Below are 19,884 nucleotides of genomic sequence, written 5' to 3' on the forward strand. Positions count from 1 at the left end.
CACAACGTACACACACACTGTACAGTATATAAGCAGTGTGTCTGCTGTTGTTGATGCGACTTGTTTCTGAAAGCTGAAGACCATGAAGCTGATCAGCGTGTGTGCCCTGCTGTCTCTCCTGCACTGTTTGGCTGCTCAGATACCTTCATCATCTTCAGGTTGGTCCTCTCTCTCTCTTTAGTCCTATCCGGACGGGATTAGTTTCTCAGGGAGTCCTGGGGTAATTTTAATCTTTTATGGGGGTGCTCTGTGATTTTATTCCTGTCCGGAACGACCATGAATGTGTTTTTCTCATACGTCCTCTGAGAAAATTACAGGCTGAATTATCTACTGTTAACTCCGTGATTCTCCGATAATTTTGGTCCAGTCCGGATCCACATCTCGGACGTCCACCTGAGAAACTAATCCCGTCCGGATAGGGCTTTTGTCTCTTTCTCACACACGTACACAAACACACACAGCACACAGCTGCTCTAAACACCCGTTTGACTGATTAAAGGAACATTTCGTTACAAATCCTAAAGGTGATAACAGTAGATAAACGTTAGCATCATTAAAAAATGTAGTCAGGATAATTGGTGGCTAATATACCTTTTTCACGGTTTTGTTTTTGTTAATGTGAAAGCGTAAATAAAAGCGGTTTCTAGACGTGTTCTAATTAACGGCTGACGCTAAATACACCAATACTTATCAATAATAACACACTTACCAGAGTTTATGCTCAATCAGGATTAAACTGTTCAACTCCATCTGAACAGCTCTGTTCGTTATGAAGAAATAAATAAAGCAAGAATGATACTAAATCAGAATGATCCACTGTTAAGCCCAGCACACACTCTGGTTCAGTTTAAAATTAAATAAAAAATAAAATTGTGATTCAAAATTCTACACTCAACATCAGCATTAATTGATCCAGCATTTATTTAGATTACCATAATTGAGGACTGTGAACAGCGTGTGTAGCGAAAGTAGTTTAATCTAGAAATTACACAAAGTCTGAAAGAGTGTAGAACCTGTTGCCTTTTTTCACCTCCAGAGTTAAATTCGGTAAGCGTTATGATTATAAAGAAATGCTCTGCTTTGTTAAAACTTGCCCACCTCCTGAATGCAGCTGCTGCAGGAGGCGTGCATGATCACGGGTCTAAAGTTTTAAACTTTTGGACGACACAGTATTCCAAAAAAAAGCTAGCCTTTGGCATGTGCTGAAAATATGTCTAACAATGTTAACTGTGCTCCAGTTGGCTGTGCTGAACCCCAGTAAAGATTATTGAGGGTGTGCCCTGGGGAAGTGCCCTGTTAAACAAATAGTGCAGGGGGAATTTTGATAGCACAGCGATTTAGAGTCCGATGTAATGAAACAGTAACTGTGAAAAAGGTATCTTGTTTATGTTTGCTGTTAGCTATGTTAGCATGTAGGGTTGACCTGTTACTGGTTGCAACTACTATTGATTCCAGCTTGTTTGGTCTTATTAGTTGAACTAAAGTCTTCTCTTTATCCCTTAGGACCCCTGCAGCTGCCTAACTCTGCGCTGGGGCTAACTGAATTAGAGCCAGACTTTATTGATGGAAGCCCTGTCACTCCACCGTGTGAGATCGTCCCACTGACAGACAAACAACAAAGCGATGGACGACTAGATGGCCTAAACCTCACAGCGGCTGTGCCAACACTGGCCAGCACGACCACTGCAACCACAATCTCGACCAGCACGACCCCCACAACCACGGTCTTGACCACTGCCTCAACCAGTGTGAGCACCACAACAACGACCTCAACCACAACAACAACGACCCCAAACACAACAACAACGACCCCAACCACCACAACAACGACCCCAACTACCACAACAACGACCCCAACCACCACAACAACGACCACCACAGTGAGACCAGTGGTTCCAAACCGCCCCAATTATGTCCAGTTCATGTACCGACTGCTGCTGACCCAATTTGCCAATGCTGTGCCTCATCATCCACATCCACATCCACACCCACGTCCATTCCCACCACGACCCCCCCATGGAGGGCCTTTCTTCCGTCGACCCCGATTTCAGTCGGATTCATCTGAAGAGCACTAAAACTAGGGCTGACAACACAGTCCACACTCTCCACACAGTCTAAACTTCGCTCCACACACTCTAAACACTACTCCACACAGTCTAAACTTAACTCCAGACAGTCTAAACACTACTCCCCACAGTCTAAACTTCACTCCACAAACTTTAAACACTACTCCACACAGTCTTAATATACTCCACACAGTCTAAACACCTCTCCACACACTCTAAACACTGGTTAAAACGCATCACTCCCAGTCTAAACATATTACATACACTATGAGCACACAGTGTAAACAAACACCACACACTCCAAAACACTCCATACCCTCTTTACAAAACTCATATTGAACTGTTAACACACTAAATAGTTTAAATACACTATACAGTCTTAACACTGTCTAAAACACTAAAAAGAGTAAAATAAACTTTAATCAGTCTTCAATGATTTTTTACATTTTTTCCCATTGCTAAAACACAAATTTGTACACTAGGTTGGTTTTATCAAAATACTTTTTGATTGACACAATTTACAAAACCACACACCCAAACTGCAAAATACCTCATTTATTGAGCAAAATGAAGCACTGTAACAAAAACTGCATAAACGTGCACCAAATAGCTTCATTCACACTTTTTAACAAAATTTTTGTCTAACCAACTGCACACTGTTGGGCATAATAAAAAATACTCATCTTCGTAAATATAAATCTTTGCAGAGACACACACAAACACACATGCTGCTGTCATATGTGCAGATATATTTACAGTATAAATGTCCAGATAACAGAGGTGACAGTGTAATGGCTGAAGTTGGGCTCCACCTTCTGTCCAGCCTCTAGCATTGTCAGCCTGTGGTTGATGACATGATCAACTAAGGTGCTTCTGATTTAATTTGAAAGTTTTTTTTTGGGCATGAACTCCTCACCATCTCTCACCATCCCTCTTCATTTCTCTGCATGTCTTCCCCTGTTCTTGTAAAAAGGAGCTCACCTGTGGTCTTTTGTTTCAGAACAAGCTTGAGACCCCTACTCTACAGACTGTTAAAAACACACTACTCACAGTACAAACACATCAAATACACTATAGACACATTATATATAGTCTAAACTCATTTAAAACACTCTCTACTAAATTTTAGACACAGGCTGTATACTCAAAAAATAAACTCCACATACTTCAGATCACACTACACACACTCCAAACAAACTACATACAGACTGAACATGTTACACAATGTTAAAACGTTGTCTACCACTAGTAAAACACACTCTACACACTCCTAAAACACTATGCACATTATCTAAACACCCTGCTTAGTCCTAACACGTGTGTATGTGTATATTTAGACTGTAACAGTGTTAAACAATGTTTAGACAGTGTGTTAAAGTATGTAGAGTGTGATTTACAGTGTGTGGTGTGTTTTTAAAGAGTGTAGGGTGTGTTGTACTGCGAGTAATGTGGTTTAGACAGTATTTAGACATTTAGGCATTTAAAGTGGTCTTAGACAGTTTATAGTGTCTGTGGAGTTTGTTTAAAGTGCAATACACACTACATGGACACACACCACACACTAACAGATAAAACATGCTAAATAAAATAAAATAAAATAAAGGTTTAACAGCAGGACAAACTCAGTATGCACATACAAAAATATTTTTTCAAAAATGTAGATAAAAATTAGTAGGAATTTATTCTGTTTATTGTGGTTTTATACTTAGCACCACATGCAGGCAAAGCTGTTGCTATGCCACATATAAAACTAAAGAGGAACAGCAGGATCTAACAGTGTGTTATTGTGATGCTGGTGTATGTGTGTATGTGGTGGTGGTGGAGTTTTGGTATCTGTTGTTTGGAGCTTCAGTGTGATGATATGACATAAAATGCAAATAAAAAAAGAAAGTCTGAAGTCTTTTATTGAGTGTGATTAATGCTGAACAGATTTGGCTAACAGTGCAGTTTTAAAAGCTTATAGTGAGCTGCAGAATGGGCAATCCCCCTGACTGTGAAACATCCTTTAACTCCTTCAGAGACATACAAAGATATTCCTTCAAAATGTAAATTTACTGATGTATATTGTCGCTGTCCAATGAAATTTTTGGTGATTTTTAGTTTACTACATAATTTTAACAGTGCTAAAATTTCTTATAAACCTACCAATAGAAGTACTTAAAAATTACCTATTAAATTTTTTTTACTATTTTTACATTGACTTCTGTTGAAAGTTTAGAAGTTTTATCTCTCCTGATAAGTTGCTGATTTTGAGATACTTGTTTTTCATTGGACAACAAAGATATGAATAATTGCAAAACATTAAACAGGCCAGATTTTTTTAAGTGCAGGGCCATTTCTTAAGTGAGTTCTGAAGTAACCACTGTATGCTAAGTGATGCTGACTATTTTACTTGTGTTTTTTCACCCAATAAAAATAAGCATCAAATAAGTGCATAAGATGCATAAAAAGGCTGGTCAAAACTTCAATAGTAGCAGAGCCAGAACTAGTTTTCCTGTAAAACTACACTTCTTACATTAACTGCTGTATGATACATCTTTAATTGGTCCCACATCTGAGAAATGAGAAAAAAATAGGTTTCTTACAGTGACCACACTGCCACAAACCCAACTTTAACATCAATAATAAACAGAATACAGAATAAATTACATTGCTGTTTCCATAAATTACATGAAGGCGCACCTTAACAGTGTGAAATGCAGAAGCTCTGCGCCGTTGAAATAGTAATCTGCCAAAGTCAGAGTGCACCTGTTTCTTAAATAGAATAGCAAAAGGCACGCTGACTGGTTTATTTCACGTTACACCCAAAACACTTTTATGACTAATTAAGAAAATTAGTACATGCCTTTTGTGCGTTTCAGGCCATGCAAGGCATGCTCTTCCCGTTTTTACGATAGCAATAACAGACTGACCCACCCTAAATTAAACTGTATAGTGCACAGGTGACAGATCGCCTATAGAATACTAAAATAGGACCCTGTAACTGCAAACAGACGAGTCCTCTTTTAAACTAGATTTTGTGACATTAAAAGCAGGTTGTCCAACAAAGATTAAAAACTACGGACATCCAGAAATGCTAATGATGCTAATAATAATTGGAAATGAGTATGCAGTAGTTAGCATGATCAATATGTTATTATATGCATTTGGCTATTAAAGTATAAATAATAAATAATAAATAATTACAATAATATCAATGTAGCACTTGTAATCGGCTTATCCAGATCCTGCTGGAAATTTGTAAAAAGATGTACAAACAGACAGAGAGGTAATTTTTTTAACCATTGTTTAAGCGCTCTCTTATGAAAATCACCAATGATAATGAGCAGTCCGAGTTTAGTGCATCAAATTTAATGATAATCTGATGATGAGTTTATGAGTGAAAAATGCATGTGTGTGTGTGTGTGTTATTGGTGTATTATATGTTTCTATCCAGATGTAGCTCTCCTGTAGTGATGGAGGGTATTCTGGTGTCTTTCTTTTTGCTGTGTTTTCCTGTGAGAACACAAAAACAGAAAACAATAAAATACAATATAAAATTGTGTTTGATTTTGTACAGCCACTACTATGAATGCTAAAAAGTCATTATACATAGGTCCAGTATATTCAGGTGAATAACCACTCCAGCAGTGAAAGCAATTGGAAAAATCTTAATTAAAACTCTTGTAAACTGTGATGTATTGATTTTTTGAAAGTGAGCAAATAGTTCGAGGTGGATGGCATAAACTGGCATAAACCTATGTCCCTATAAGTTTTATTCATAAATCTAACATGTATTTAATACAGACTTGCTCGTTGATAAAGAGCAAAAAAATCACACTCTTGTTTACCATCTGCTTTGCGTTCTGGCAGGAGTGTGTTGCGTAGTTCAGGAAAGCGTATTTCTCCTTTTCTCCTCCCAGCATTCCCCGCTGCATTCCCTTTGAACTGAAATGATCTCTCTGGCCCCACACTGCGTTCTGGCCCCACCTGGAGGGTGGTGAGAATAACATCCATACACTTAAGGAATTGTAAATCCCATCTGTTAGCATGATCCCAATAATCACACATTCTCCTCTATAGCAGCAGCCTAAAGCTTTATATTTATCTGCACTGTATTTAATTCCATTTCCATTTAATTATTGATTATTACAAAGGTGTGGACAGGCAGGTAGGGAGCTCACCTGTGCTGTAGGAGCTCCTGAGAGGTGATTGGACAGAGACTGCTGTGAGAATCTATTGAACATATTCACGTTTTTCTTGGACTTCTCTACAGACCTTTAAACAAACACAAGAAAAAGTATTATGAAAGATCTTAATCCTTAAACACATACCCAGAATAACATCAGATAATAAGACATATTTTACAGTATCAAAGATCTGAACTGTGAGTAGCTGCAGTTTCGGTACACTTGATGCCACAGTGTCTAGTCTAGCCATTTTTTAGAAGACTCAAGATATCATTATAGTTATAAGAGTCAGAAAATGTAAGCTATTTTCAACTAGCAGAGCTAGCTAATGTTAATGTTAACTCACAGCATGGACTGTTCACTGTCCTTTAGGCCGAAGGTACAGAAGTGTGAAATGCTAGACCACCAGGTTAAAGGACTTATTTTTCCCCACTGCCATCACTGACTCTTGAACCAATCTCAAAAAATAATCTCTGCACTTTACTGTCTACATGTTTACATGCCACTGGCATTTCTCTGTAGCACATGTTCACTTTACTGTAACAATGCTTGAATATACTGAATTTTTGTCGCATCTCATTGCTATAGATAATCATGTTCTTGTTTTTAAATGATATCCATATAATATATTACTGTGTATGTGTTATGTTACTGTCATGTATGTACTGCAATCTTGATGTAAATGTAACACCAATTAAATGTATATATCTATATATTTAGTTAGTTATTATTTCGTGCCTTTTTGTATATTGTATTTCTTTATATGGCATACTTAGTGAGAAGCAATGAAAGAATTTTATTGTACAAGGAAACCAGAAAACAGAACTAAAATTATCTTTTTACATCACTAAGTAAATGTTTTAATACACAATTTCTTATACACTAAATACAGCTTTAAACTATAAACTAAGAAAAAAAACATATAATGCATATTGAGTGAATACAGCCTAAATGGTTAAATTACATACAATTTTTTTGTCATACATTTGTTATTACCTGAGGGTGATGGTTGTCAGTGAGGGTCCCGTGGTCATGCTGGCTGCATTAGTAATGATGGTCAGGGGGCTGTGGGGAAGAGGGGGTATCACGGGAGCAGGGGCAGGAGCGGGACAGTTTTTAGGGATCGGTTCAGGAGGTCTGGATGCTGTTGTTGAGTTCTCAGAAAGAGTTTGTGTATCTTCCAGCTTGTGTTTATTCCCGATAGAGGTGTGTGTGATCTCTCCTCCCTCAGGTCCAACTCTGGGTGGTCTGTTGTTTGGGTCATTAAGTCCAGCATCCTGCAAAAGAACAGCAGGAGAACACAGCTGAGGGAAACCTCAAAACCAAACCAAGGTATTATATTAAACAACAACCATAAAATATTATTTTATATACCACTATATTTATGGGTGGGGCTAAACTGCTGTAGGCTGAATGAGCAGGGCTAATCTGCTGTAGGCGGAGTGGGTAGGGCTAAAGTGCTGTGTAGTTAAACTTTAATTATATACATAAAGCTCATGATTTTGTCCTTTTAGTAGAATACAGAATAACAGAATATTAGAAGAGCAAAGTAGTTTTTAACCTCATCATTCAACCCTAAACCTAGAGTATAAGTCTGAATAATGACCTTGACAGTGATCTCTCTGACCTTTAGCACCACTCCATTCTTCTCCTCCGTGTCCAGTTTCTCTCTTTGTGCAATGTCATCACTGACTCTCTTCATTGGCTCGTCCCTCTCTCTCTTTACCACGTCCTCCTTCTCTCTCTTTGTGCTTTTAAACACTCTGGGGTTTTCCTTCAGGTTCTTTGGTGCCTTAGAAGCTGAGCCGAGGTGGAACCTGGACAAAACACACATGCGAAAGGTCACACACCGTCTCCAGTGAAAGAGCTCATTGTTGCCTTGATGTTAGCTAACAGGCTAATCAATAATGAATGCGGTTTAATTAGATGGGTTACTAAACCTATTTCATGTAACAGTTCACAGTTTCTGCGCAGCATGAATAAAACACACCTTTCAAACACACGCTGAAATATTTATAGGCTCGTATCATGTAAAACGCTCCTTGCTTGTGATATCATATATAAAACCTGTTCAAATTTCAAAACATACCTTTCCACACTCAGTTTAAACAGAGTCTATGTACTATGTCTATTATACTATGTAATGAAGCTAAGCTGCAAAAGCAGCCTGTTTCAAATAAATGTTTTTTTATGTCACAAAAAAATGCATTTACATAGGCATTCCCACCATCGAAGTGTGGCAACAGATATAAACACACACTCCTCTGAAACTGGTGTTAAACATGTGGACATTAATAAAGGTGTTCTCTGAAATCACGATAAGTCAATTCATAATAAACAAATGCATTTATTTTCAAATAATCCAAAACATATCCTACAGACATACACTATCGGTCAAAAGTTTTAGAACACCCCCATATATTTCCCTTTTGTTTTTTGAAGCTATTCAGGTCCAGACAGTAGCGGCAATGGTACAAAATCCAGTGTACATGAAATTTTGCAGTAAACTGCCAGGGCCTTGAAAACAAATTAATACAAAAATGTGAAAAGTAATTTTAGTATTGTAAAAAAATATATAAATACATATATATATATATATATATATATATATATATATATATATATATATATATATATATTGTAAAATAAAAAAAAAAAACTAAAATATAATCTATTGTTTAAAAAAGGAAGTGTTATTAATTAATTAACAGCTGGAAAGTAGCAATGGAAATAAAGCCGCCTTTACACAACTCAGTGCATTCACATTTTTATCATAATAACTAGAGAGAACACAGAGAACTTTGTATCTATTAAAAGTAGAAGTCTTAACTTTAGAGAAATTACAGATAAAACCAGAGAGCAGAGAGTACTGTCTTTTACACCATCAAAAGACTGGAGAAAACTGGTACAGGAAAAGTCTGGTCTGGCTGGCCACACCTTTAGCTCAGCTTAAGAGACGACTTAGAGGTCTGACAGCTGAAGTGCAGTAAGAAAGTCATTTCTAAGATGAGAAAATTAAAAAATCAGCTTGATTTGGCCATACAGCACTGCTACAGGACAACTAAAAAATAGAGGTGTTCTAAAACTTTTGACCGGCAGTGTACATATAATTAATACAATGCTGCTGGTCTGTGTGGGGATAACCAGCACACTCCACTGTAATATTTGAATATGAAACAAATACTTATTATTTATTATAATTATTGCGTTGTGGGCACTTATCATGCATATACTAGCTGATCTTTTCTGATTGGACAGGTGCATAGAGCTGTCCAGATACTTAAGTTAGTCTCAGCTTAACTTTTCACTGTACAGCATTCCATGGACTTCACGTCCTAGGCTTAACATGTATTGTGCAGCTGCATCTGATGGAATGAACAATTAATGGCAGATGGATTGAAAAGGAATATGAATCGTTGTGGTGTGCTGAAGTGCCGGAGAAGATTAAATGCAGCCTTTTACACTACGTTCACATTACAAGCCACACTGCTCAAATCAGTTTTTTTGCTCAGATCGTATTAGGCTATCCTGATGGTTCGCATTCTCAAATGTAAGTGATCTGTATCTGCGTGTAATGTGATTGAATCTGTCCCTGCAACGCCTCACATGCACACATTGTATGAACATCACCTTCTTCACCACCAACTAAAAACGTCATATTTGAGAGATGACTCTATAAAGAGATGACTTTATAAAGGTGAAACGGATGCGTGACCAGCTCATATGTGGAGCATATTTTGCTGAAGGGGAGAGCAAACAGCTGGTCTGAAGTACATGCTCAGGTCAAGGAGGAGAAAAAAGGCCAGGTGGTTTGCTTTTGCTGTTTTTGCAGCTACAGCTGCACAGCTGCACCAAGAGAAGTGTGGGTACGAGAGAGAAACACGTAGCGCAAGCGTGAAAAAAAAGATGCATAAATTCCGATTGGACCGTTCACATTCATGTCGCATGTCCATGGATCGGATACATATCCGATTTAGGACCACATATTAAAGTGGCTCAAATCTGATTAAAAAAATATTGGATTTGGCACGTTCACACAACCATGAAAAAAATCAGATCTGAGCCACATTGAGCACTAAATCAGATTTGAGTCACTTCAGCCTGGTAATGTGAAAGCCTTAGGCTACACACTGACAGAGTGCTATTTGAGAATATAGCACAGTGTATTAGAACAAATAACTGAATTTTTAACCACCATTTTTAAAATTGCTATTTGGTGTTTTAACTCAGACATGTGGAGAGTGCTGGATGGTAAATATGGTTCTAATCCCAGTCAGGGGAGATCAGGGTCATTAGTGACACACCCTGCTGTGAAGACACACCACTGGTTTATTACAATGTTCCTATGCATGATTCATGTGAATACACGCCTTACATTAAAAAGGATTTGAGGGTGTGTCAGAGAGTGTGTGTCGAGGTATAATGTAACAGAGTGGGGGCTCTGTTCTACAGTATTCATGTTAAATCTGGTCAATTTATTTTTATTTGTTAAAACACATGCAGTCCTGCTTTTCAGGCCTGCAATACTTTCCAAAAAGGTTACTCACTAAAGAAACACAAATAAGGTTCTGCCACCAAGGACACCAGGGGATGATATCAACTGGTTTGTGTTATTTTGTCCCATTCTTCCTGCAAACACGTCTTAAAATCTATTAATAGCAGGTCAGATCTGCAGTCAGGCTAGTTCTGTAGCCATGCTTTTGTCATGTGTACAGCATGTGGTTTGTACTGTCTTGTTAAAAAATGCATGATCTTTCCTGGAAAATATGTCACCTTGAAGGCAACATACTGTATGTTGCTCTAAGGTCTATATAACAATAACAGTTTGAATAGGCATTTTTGTCTTGATCTGGAGCACATAGCATCCAATACTGATTCATCTGACCACTTCCACTGTGTAATGGTCCATCCCTGATGCCTTAATGCCACTTCTGGACATTATTAATATCAGGCTTATAGGTTTTATTAGGTATTATACTTCTTGACAAAGGTTTACTATAGTAATCCCCTGTCCATGAAGTTCTATCAGCTATTGCTAAATAAACATTCTTAATGCAGTGATGTCTGAGGGATCAGAGATCATGGGACCTATCTTACACCCCATGCAGAACGTAGCAATGCTCATTGCCATCTTATACAGTGAACAGTCTATTTTCACGCCTTGCACCCGTAATAAAATAAAAGATATACTTTGCAATGGACATTTATTGATATCTTGGCAATGCAGGTGCACTGTGCACACTCAGCATTGTTACACACACACACTTGTTACACACACACACGGACACGCAGCTGTGCACAAACCCAACATTTACATCAACAATAAACAGAATACAACACAAAATAACATTGCTGTTCCCATGAATGACCTGCTCACACACCTTCACAGCGTGAACATAAAGGTCAGTTTCCGCTGCTGAGAAGCACAGAAGAGCTGCGCCGTTAAAATACTAATCCGCCACAGTCAGAGCACCCCTGGCTCCTAAAGGGAGTGGCAAATGACCCGCTGATTGGTTTATTTCACGTAAACACCAAAAAAAAACACCAATGATTAAGTAGGAGCGACGCAAGGCCTACTTTTCCCATACTTATGATACGAAAGACAGACTGAAGCCTTAAATGAAGCTGGCTTGCACTGATTTTTTTCCTGATCCCTGTTTTTTTTATTTGTGATACACTATAGGGGGGGGGGGTGTACAAATTCCATAGTGTGCAAATGTGCAGTTTACACAGTATTCAGTTTTTATAAATCAGTTTTAAACATTTTCTCACACATTTGTTACCAACTGGAGATTTTCTGAACATCTTTGCTACTCAGATACTTGTGGATATAACATAATATGAAACAAGTTGTGATTACTATTATCTGTTGGGATCACCTGTTTGAAATAACAATTATTTCTGTTTCTTTTAGTCCAAAATTGTCTCTATTGTCCCTGTCTCTATTTTTTTGTATTGCATTTGTTGCAGATCTGAAATAGGAATAGAGGAATAGATGGTTTTGAACAGATAAAAAATATTTGGATTTGGATTTATTTAATTGTTTTGCCATTTTACCATCATCAATGTAAAATATAAACTCAGAAGACCACTGTAAGTTCACAAGTCCATGTCTGTGCTTGTGTTGCAGCCTTTGTGATACTTAGTGCTTAAGCTGCACAATTAAACTAAAGCTGAATTAACTAAAGCTGAATGTGCTCACCGGAGGTGGAAGCCATCTCTGGTAAAGAAGTCGTGGTGGAGGAGCTGAGAACTCTGGGCTCTTTTCTCCGGATCCATCTGCAGACATTTCTGATAGAAGAACAACAGTTACACACGTTAGAGGGACAGTCCACCAGAGGATAAGTGTGTGCTAGTGTGTGGATGTGCTTGTGTGTACCTGTGTGAGGTCAGCAGTGGCTCCAGTGAGTTGAGGGAAGCGTGTGTTTAGTGGTTCTCTGTCTGGGGGTTCCGGCAGACGGACTCCGGAGAACAGCGGATTCCTGTAGAAAATCTCTTGCTGGCGTGGGGTCAGGCTACCTGCAGAGACATCAGCACTTTATTTGTAACAACTAAATAAGAAACACACTCAGATCAGAATGTGAGCTTTTTAATTCCTAATTGTATTGTTGGTTAATTTGATGGCCCTCAGTTCTACTAGTGAAGTCCCAACCAATGGAATAGCAGGTTTAACTGTATCTGCCCAGATACCACTGAGAGAACAATCCTGATTGGACAATTTCTGTTTAGTTTTACAAATTCAACCCTTTAAGTTTACAGCAGAACTTAATTCTCGAAATATACTAGCAGTGATACTGCAGATACTGAATAACAATCTACTAAAGTTACAGAGTTGTAGTTTTGAATCGTAAACCAAACTTCAGGGGTTCCTAACCTTTGACACTGTGTAACACCTTCAAATTATTACTTTCTGAAAATACAGAAGTAATAATTGTAAATGTTTCCTCACTTAATATGATGCCTGGGCCTACATCGAGACACAAAGATGTTCCACATGTGGCTAAGTATTCTTTTTTTCTTCAGATATGTAAGTGCAGGAAATCATGATTTGCACAGAAATTTAGAGTTTTTTTTCTGCATTCCTGCTTCTAGTTAACTTTAACTTAACTCTATGCAAACCTGGAAGTGCAAACCCACAATGCGCATATAACATTGAATCAAAAAGTTGAGTAAAACTTCAAAGGAGATGGTCTGATTTAGTGAAAGGACAACTGAATAATATTGGGATATAACACCCTTAATTAGCACCCATCTCACTAGCCCCAGGTTAAGAACCCTTGCTATAAACCATTAGACCTTCTGTGAACTTCTAGCAGGTTCTCAGGGTTCCTCACCAGTGTATGTGTGTTATGCTTACCGAGGCACCTGATAATGTGGTAGAGCTGATCTATGTCAGAGTCCCCAGGAAACAATGGAACACCGGTCAACATCTCAACGAACAAACACCCTGTAGCCCAAACATCTACTGCTCTGCCATACACACACACAAAAAACACAAACACGTAGTGTATTTTCATATTTTACATTACAATCCAGATATATACAGAAGTATCTATATCTAGTGGCCCAGTAGCTTGATATAAATCTATGTGACTGCTCGAGTCTGTGATTGGCTGAGACTTTGGTTGGCTGAGACTGTGGTTGGCGGGGACTCACTTGTCATACTTAGAGTCTCCGACCAGTAGCTCTGGTGCTCTGTACCAGCGTGTGGCGACGTAATCTGTATAAACCTCCCCTGGAGCCGCCATGGTACGAGCAAATCCGAAATCACACAGCTTTACCACTCCCTGCTGGGACACCAGAACGTTCTCTGGCTTTATATCCCTGTGGATGATCTGAGAAAAAGACAGAGAGATTAATTGGATACAGCTTAAACATTAGCCCTGTCACAGATCATTTCTTCTTAGAGATTATTTTGAGTAATTGCAAATAAACCTGATTGTGTGGTTTGTGGTAATACTGACTGAAATACACACCATAGTTGAACAGTTTCACTTTAACTGGATATACATTGTCATGTGTAACAACACGTATAAAAAAAAAATATATATATATATATAAATGTATAGAACTATCTGGTGAAACACAGTTCTGGGTTACAGTTAGGGTTGGGGTAATAAAAGACAGGTGAAGGTAATAAAAACTTTCTATCTCAACACCTACAGCCATTGTAAGGCCTGAAATTGACTGGACTCACGTTGTGCTGATGGCAGAAGCTGATGGCACGGAGGATCTGGTACAGATATTTGCGGATGCGGTTCGGATCCAGGCCATTAGGGAACTGCTCAAGCTCGTCCAGAACCGTCCGCTCCACAAACTCAAACACCAGATACCAGCGCCGCTTCTTCTTCCACACCTCCAGCAGATTCACAAGGTTCTCATGCCTCAATTGCTGCACGCACACACACACAATATCCGGAGAACTTATTGACATGGAGATAAATGGAAGTGAATAGAAATCAATGGAGGAAAATGGAGGTATATGAAGATAAACAAATGAATGAAAGTGAATGGAGGTGAATGGCAATGAACAGAGATAAGGGAGATGAATGGAGGTAAATGGAAGTGAATTGAGGTCAATAGAGATGTATCGATGAAAATCAATGATGTATAAGCAGATGAACAGATGAATAGAAGTGAATTGAGATAAATGAAGCTAAATAGAGATAACATGAGGTAAACAGACACTGGAAGTGAATGGAGGTGAATGGTGATGAACAGTGATAATAGAGACGAATGGAGTTGAATAAAGATAAATAAAGGTGAATAGAGATAAATTAGTAATTAGTTAAACAGAAATAACTGAGCTGAATGGAGGAAAATGGAGGTGTATAGAGTTGAACAGAGGTAATGGCCAGGACCACAGATAATGAAAATGAGCAAAGATGAATAGAGATAAACAGAGATAATGAAGATGAAGAGAGATGAATAGAGATAAACAGATACAAATGGAGGTGAACAGGGATAAATGCGAGTTTTGCTCCACCTTCAGCAGTTTGATCTCCCTCAGTGCGATCTTCTTCACACTCTTATCATCCTCACTTTCCAGAAATTTCTTAACAGCCACGATCCTGCCGCTCTCCCGATGGCGACACTTTGTGACCGTGCCGTAACTTCCCTCACCCACCAGCCCTAAACACTCATACCTCTCCATGACACTGAGAAGAAAGAGAGAGGAGGAGTTAGTTAATGAGTTAGTTAGTGAGTTAGTTAGTTTGTGAGTATATTAGTTTGTGAGTTAGTTTGTTAGTATATTAGTTAGTGAGTTAGTTTGTTAGTTCATTAGTTAGTGAGTTAATTAGTTAGTTAATGAGTTAGTTAGTGAGTTAGTTGGTTAGTTTGTGAGATAGTTGGTCAGTTAGGTTGTTAGTATATTAGTTTGTGAGTTAGTTTATTAGTTAGTTTGTAAGTATTGGTTAGTATATTAGTGAGTTAGTTGGTTGGTTAGTTGGTTTGTTAGTATATTAGTTAGTGAGTGAGTTAGTTTGTTAGTATATTAGTTGGTGAGTTAGTTAGTTTGTTAGTATATAAGTTAGTGCATAAGTTAGTTGGTAAGTTAGTTCGTTAGTATATTAGTTAGTGAGTTAGTGTGTTAGTTCATTAGTTAGTTCATTAGTTAGTATTTAGTTGTTAATTGAAGGTTAGTTGGTTAGATAGTTCATTAGTTAGGGAGTTGCTTGTTAGTTCATTAGTATTTAGTTAGGTAATTAGTAAAGTAATTAGTTGGTTAGTTAGTTTGTTAGTTCATTAGTTAGTGAATTAATGAGCTAGTTAGTGAGTTAGTTGGTCAGTGTAGTTGGTAAGTTAGGTTGTTAGTATATTAGTTTGTGAGTTAGTTAGTTAGTATTTGGTTAGTTAATCAGTGAGTTAGTTGGTTGGTTAGTTAGTTTGTTAGTATATTAGTTAGTGATTGAGTTAGTTAGTTTGTTAGTATATTAGTTAGTGAGTATATTAGTATATTAGTTTGTCAGTTACTTGGTTAGTTTGTTGGTACCTAGTTAGTTAATTAGTGAGTTAGTTTGTTAGTTCATAAGTTAGTGAGTTAATTAGTTAGTTAATGAGTTAGTTAGTGAGTTAGTTGGTTAATTAGTGAGTTAGTTGTTAGTTAGATTGTTAGTATATTAGTGAGTTAGTTGGTTAGTTAATTGGTTAGTGAGTTAATTAGTTAGTTAATAAGTTAGTTAGTGACTTAGTTGGTTAGTTAGTTTGTTAGTATATTAGTTAGTGAGTTAGTTGGTTAGTTAGTTGGTTAGTATATTAGTTAGTGAGTTAGTTTGTTAGTTCATTAGTTAGTGAGTTAATTAGTTAGTTAATGAGTTAGTGAGTTAGTTAGTTGGTTAGTTAGCTTGTTAGTATATTAGTGAGTTAGTGAGTTAGTTGGTTAGTTTGTCAGTTAGTTGGTAAGTTAGGTCGTTAGTATATTAGTTTGTGAGTTAGTTAGTATTTGGTTAGTTAATTAGTGAGTTAGTTGGTTGGTTAGTTAGTTTGTTAGTATATTAGTTAGTGATTGAGTTAGTTAGTTAGTTAGTATATTAGATAGTGAGTGAGTTAGTTAGTTTGTCAGTTACTTGGTTAGTTTGTTGGTACCTAGTTAGTTAATTAGTGAGTTAGTTTGTTAGTTCATTAGTAAGTGAGTTAATTAGTTAGTTAATGAGTTAGTTAGTTAGTGAGTTAGTTGGTTAGTTTGTGAGTAAGTTGGTCAGTTAGGTTGTTAGTATATTAGTTTGTGAGTTAGTTCATTAGTTAGTTTGTTAGTTAGTTAGTATTTGGTTAGTTAATTAGTAAATTAGTTGGTTGGTTAGTTAGTTTGCTAGTATATTAGTTAGTGAGTGAGTTAGTTTGTTAGTATATTAGTTAGTGAGTTAGATTGTTAGTTACTTAGTTAGTTTGTTAATACCTAGTTAGTTTATTAGTGAGTTAGTTAGTTAGTTCATTAGTTAGTAAGTAAGTGGATTCCATGACACTGAGAAGAAAGAGAGAGGAGGAGTTAGTTAATGAGTTAGTTAGTTTGTGAGTATATTAGTTTGTGAGTTAGTTTGTGAGTTAGTTTGTTAGTATATTAGTTAGTGAGTTAGTTTGTTAGTTCATTAGTTAGTGAGTTAATTAGTTAGTTAATGAGTTAGTTAGTGAGTTAGTTGGTTAGTTTGTGAGTAAGTTGGTCAGTTAGGTTGTTAGTATATTAGTTTGTGAGTTAGTTCATTAGTGATTTTGTTAGTTAGTTAGTATTTGGTTAGTTAATTAGTAAATTAGTTGGTTGGTTAGTTAGTTTGCTAGTATATTAGTTAGTGAGTGAGTTAGTTTGTTAGTATATTAGTTAGTGAGTTAGATTGTTAGTTACTTAGTTAGTTTGTTAATACCTAGTTAGTTTATTAGTGAGTTAGTTAGTTAGTTCATTAGTTAGTAAGTAAGTGGATTATTTAGTTAGTTAGCTAACGTTTAGCGTTAGCTCGGTTATCTGACTGCGCTGTTTTCGGCTCTACTAGTGTAATTAAATCAGTCCCGCTTTACCTGAGCAGGTAAACGCGTGTTTACAGGCGCTCGAGGGGCTTCATGTCACTCACCGGAGCTCATTTTCCGCGAGAAACAGGTCCAAACTTCACAGGTTCGGAATTAAATCCACAAACAAACCAAAAACTGGAGAAAAACAGACGCTCTCTCGCCGCGGCGGGAACACCACAGTCACGCGGCGCTTGGTGAGTGAAACCGAGCTCAGGGTCTCCAACAGCAACTGATCTGTAAACAAGAGTGCGCCGTCGCCAGGCAACCAGAAGCCCCGCCCACCTGAATACACGAACTTGTTTTTTTATTTACTTAAAAGATTGTAATGCAGTGCTAAGTTATGAGAGAACATTAACACAAATAATTAACAAAACGATATTTAACAGAATAAATAAAAAATAACTAATGCATAAAACAAATATTGAAAACAAACAGACAATGACAAACTGGCAATAAAAAAATCATAATTTGTGAGGTCATTTTCTAGTAATTTAAAAAAGGTTTTTATCACTTTTAGATTTCATTTATTTAAGGGAATGTATATAAAGTTGAATTTCTTTACAATAGTATGCAAATATCAGTGTTTCATTTTATAAATCTATGGATTTATGGATAAAAAACTTTGCAAAAATAAGCAAAACACTGATCAACAGGTCCACCTTTGGATCCTCTAATCTAATATCACACAAAAAACATAGTTATTATAATAATCTATCTCAGTAATTCCCTGATTTTGTTGTTTAACCCTCTGTGGCATGAATTATATTTTTAGGAGGAAATAAGACCACTGCTTTTTATCATCAGTAATCTGATTAAAAGTGGTCTACCTGCACAATGTTGGCCAAAGGCAATGAATACAAAAAAAACTGTTTTAGTGAGTTAAAACATCTTTTTTTACTTGTATCTTTTCTTGTACATTGTATTGTATTGTATGTAGATATGCCTTGTAACATGATATTAAAATATTAAACAAACAAATACATACATAAAAAAATAAGTTATGGTATAGTGTAATAACCAAAATATTGCTTTGTTGCAACACTGTGCCATATAGGTTTAAACAGTCCAGCTAAGTATATGGAAGCATGAAACAACAAATTTAAGAGTCCAAAATGAATATTTTTCATGGTTTTTATACTGAAAATTGTACTTATTTCCTCAACACAAAACATCAAATGCTCATCTACCGCTTAGCTCACAGTAGCAGTGCTAGATAGCGCTTTTACTGTCTATAACCAATTTACTGTAGAAAAATGCAAACATACGGGTATATTTCTTTTGCTTTATTATCAAAATAAATCATTATCCTTTTTTAAATTGAAGAAACATCATAAAAAAGTTGATCATTCATATTTTACCATATTTATAATTATACTATTATTTCAGTTTTAGCTGTTTAGCTCCACTCATCCACCCTACACTCATTAATGACTCTATTAGCAGCTCCCTTACAGTCACTGCTGGCATTTAGCAGTGGCTACGCTCCATAAACCTGCTCTGACGATGTTTCTAATATCTAGTGATATAAATAATTCAATAAATTAGGCATTTGGTATAGATTTACTAAATATACACATATACTAAAAGTATAAAACATCTTAAAGTTTGCTAAATAAATAAAAAAAACATTGCAACAAAAAACTATATTTAAAACAATTCAAAGTCTTTATTGATCAACTGGACTGTGTAATACCTTGTGGAAAAGAAATATATATATATATATATATATATATATATATATATATATATATATATATATATATATATATATATATATATAAAGTAAAAACGTGCTTCTGCATATGTTTTACACCTACTTTTTATGCTTGTAATTTATTTATAATATTACCTAATTTCACCAAACAATTTTTAATAAATGGAATATATATGTGGACACAAGAGGACCATATAAAATTATTAAAAATGATTAAATAATTAAATATATATTTAACCACTATACTATATAACTACTATAATTGTGTCTTTTGATTGTACTGTAATATGAACTGTAATATAACAATAAATAAACACAAAAAGTTGCAGTGATGTATGTTGGCATGATAATGCTGGAGCCATTCCGGGCAGCTGTAAACGGCCAAGTGTGTTAATATTTTGGCATATAAACAAGGTTTGGAAATGGAGGCGTGTGC

The 19,884-nt window shown here is 36.5% G+C and overlaps 2 protein-coding genes across 3 annotated transcripts; one reads left to right on the forward strand and one right to left on the reverse strand.

The window, feature by feature from the left end:
• The first annotated feature begins 48 nt into the window (after window positions 1-48).
• On the forward strand, window positions 49-3,332 carry LOC111194045 (salivary glue protein Sgs-3). Its single transcript, XM_022676765.2, has 2 exons — window positions 49-158; window positions 1,504-3,332. Exons 1-2 carry the CDS (start codon window positions 83-85, stop codon window positions 2,073-2,075), a joined length of 648 nt encoding a protein of 215 aa, XP_022532486.2. The 5' UTR covers window positions 49-82; the 3' UTR covers window positions 2,076-3,332.
• Window positions 3,333-3,953: 621 nt separating this feature from the next.
• On the reverse strand, window positions 3,954-17,970 carry LOC103039054 (cyclin-dependent kinase-like 4). Of its 2 annotated transcripts, none has more exons than XM_022677485.2 (12): window positions 17,797-17,970; window positions 15,222-15,393; window positions 14,433-14,627; window positions 13,892-14,070; window positions 13,593-13,705; window positions 12,615-12,754; window positions 12,438-12,526; window positions 7,842-8,052; window positions 7,232-7,512; window positions 6,230-6,323; window positions 5,897-6,035; window positions 3,954-5,561 (listed from the first exon to the last, which is right to left on the reverse strand). In XM_022677485.2, the coding sequence occupies exons 2-12, from the start codon at window positions 15,387-15,389 to the stop codon at window positions 5,485-5,487; spliced, it is 1,686 nt and encodes a 561-aa protein (XP_022533206.2). In that variant the 5' UTR covers window positions 15,390-15,393; window positions 17,797-17,970; the 3' UTR covers window positions 3,954-5,484. The 2 variants fall into 2 exon arrangements, with proteins under 2 accessions (XP_022533206.2, XP_022533209.2); XM_022677488.2 differs by having other exon boundaries at window positions 7,863-8,052; window positions 17,797-17,969.
• Window positions 17,971-19,884: the final 1,914 nt, after the last annotated feature.

This window comes from Astyanax mexicanus, chromosome 13 (genome assembly GCF_023375975.1).
Source record: "Astyanax mexicanus isolate ESR-SI-001 chromosome 13, AstMex3_surface, whole genome shotgun sequence".
Taxonomy (NCBI): Eukaryota; Metazoa; Chordata; class Actinopteri; order Characiformes; family Acestrorhamphidae; genus Astyanax; species Astyanax mexicanus.

Excerpts from the sequence above, each read along its gene's own strand:
- LOC103039054 (XM_022677485.2), bottom strand. The coding sequence starts at position 15,389 with ATGGAGAGGTATGAGTGTTTAGGGCTGGTGGGTGAGGGAAGTTACGGC. Across the intron at positions 13,706-13,891 it reads GGAGACTCTAAGTATGACAA|AGCAGTAGATGTTTGGGCTA; the intron begins GTGAGTCCCCGC and ends TGTGTATGGCAG. Across the intron at positions 6,036-6,229 it reads CAGGAGCTCCTACAGCACAG|GTGGGGCCAGAACGCAGTGT; the intron begins GTGAGCTCCCTA and ends ACCACCCTCCAG.
- LOC111194045 (XM_022676765.2), top strand. The coding sequence starts at position 83 with ATGAAGCTGATCAGCGTGTGTGCCCTGCTGTCTCTCCTGCACTGTTTG. Across the intron at positions 159-1,503 it reads GATACCTTCATCATCTTCAG|GACCCCTGCAGCTGCCTAAC; the intron begins GTTGGTCCTCTC and ends TTTATCCCTTAG.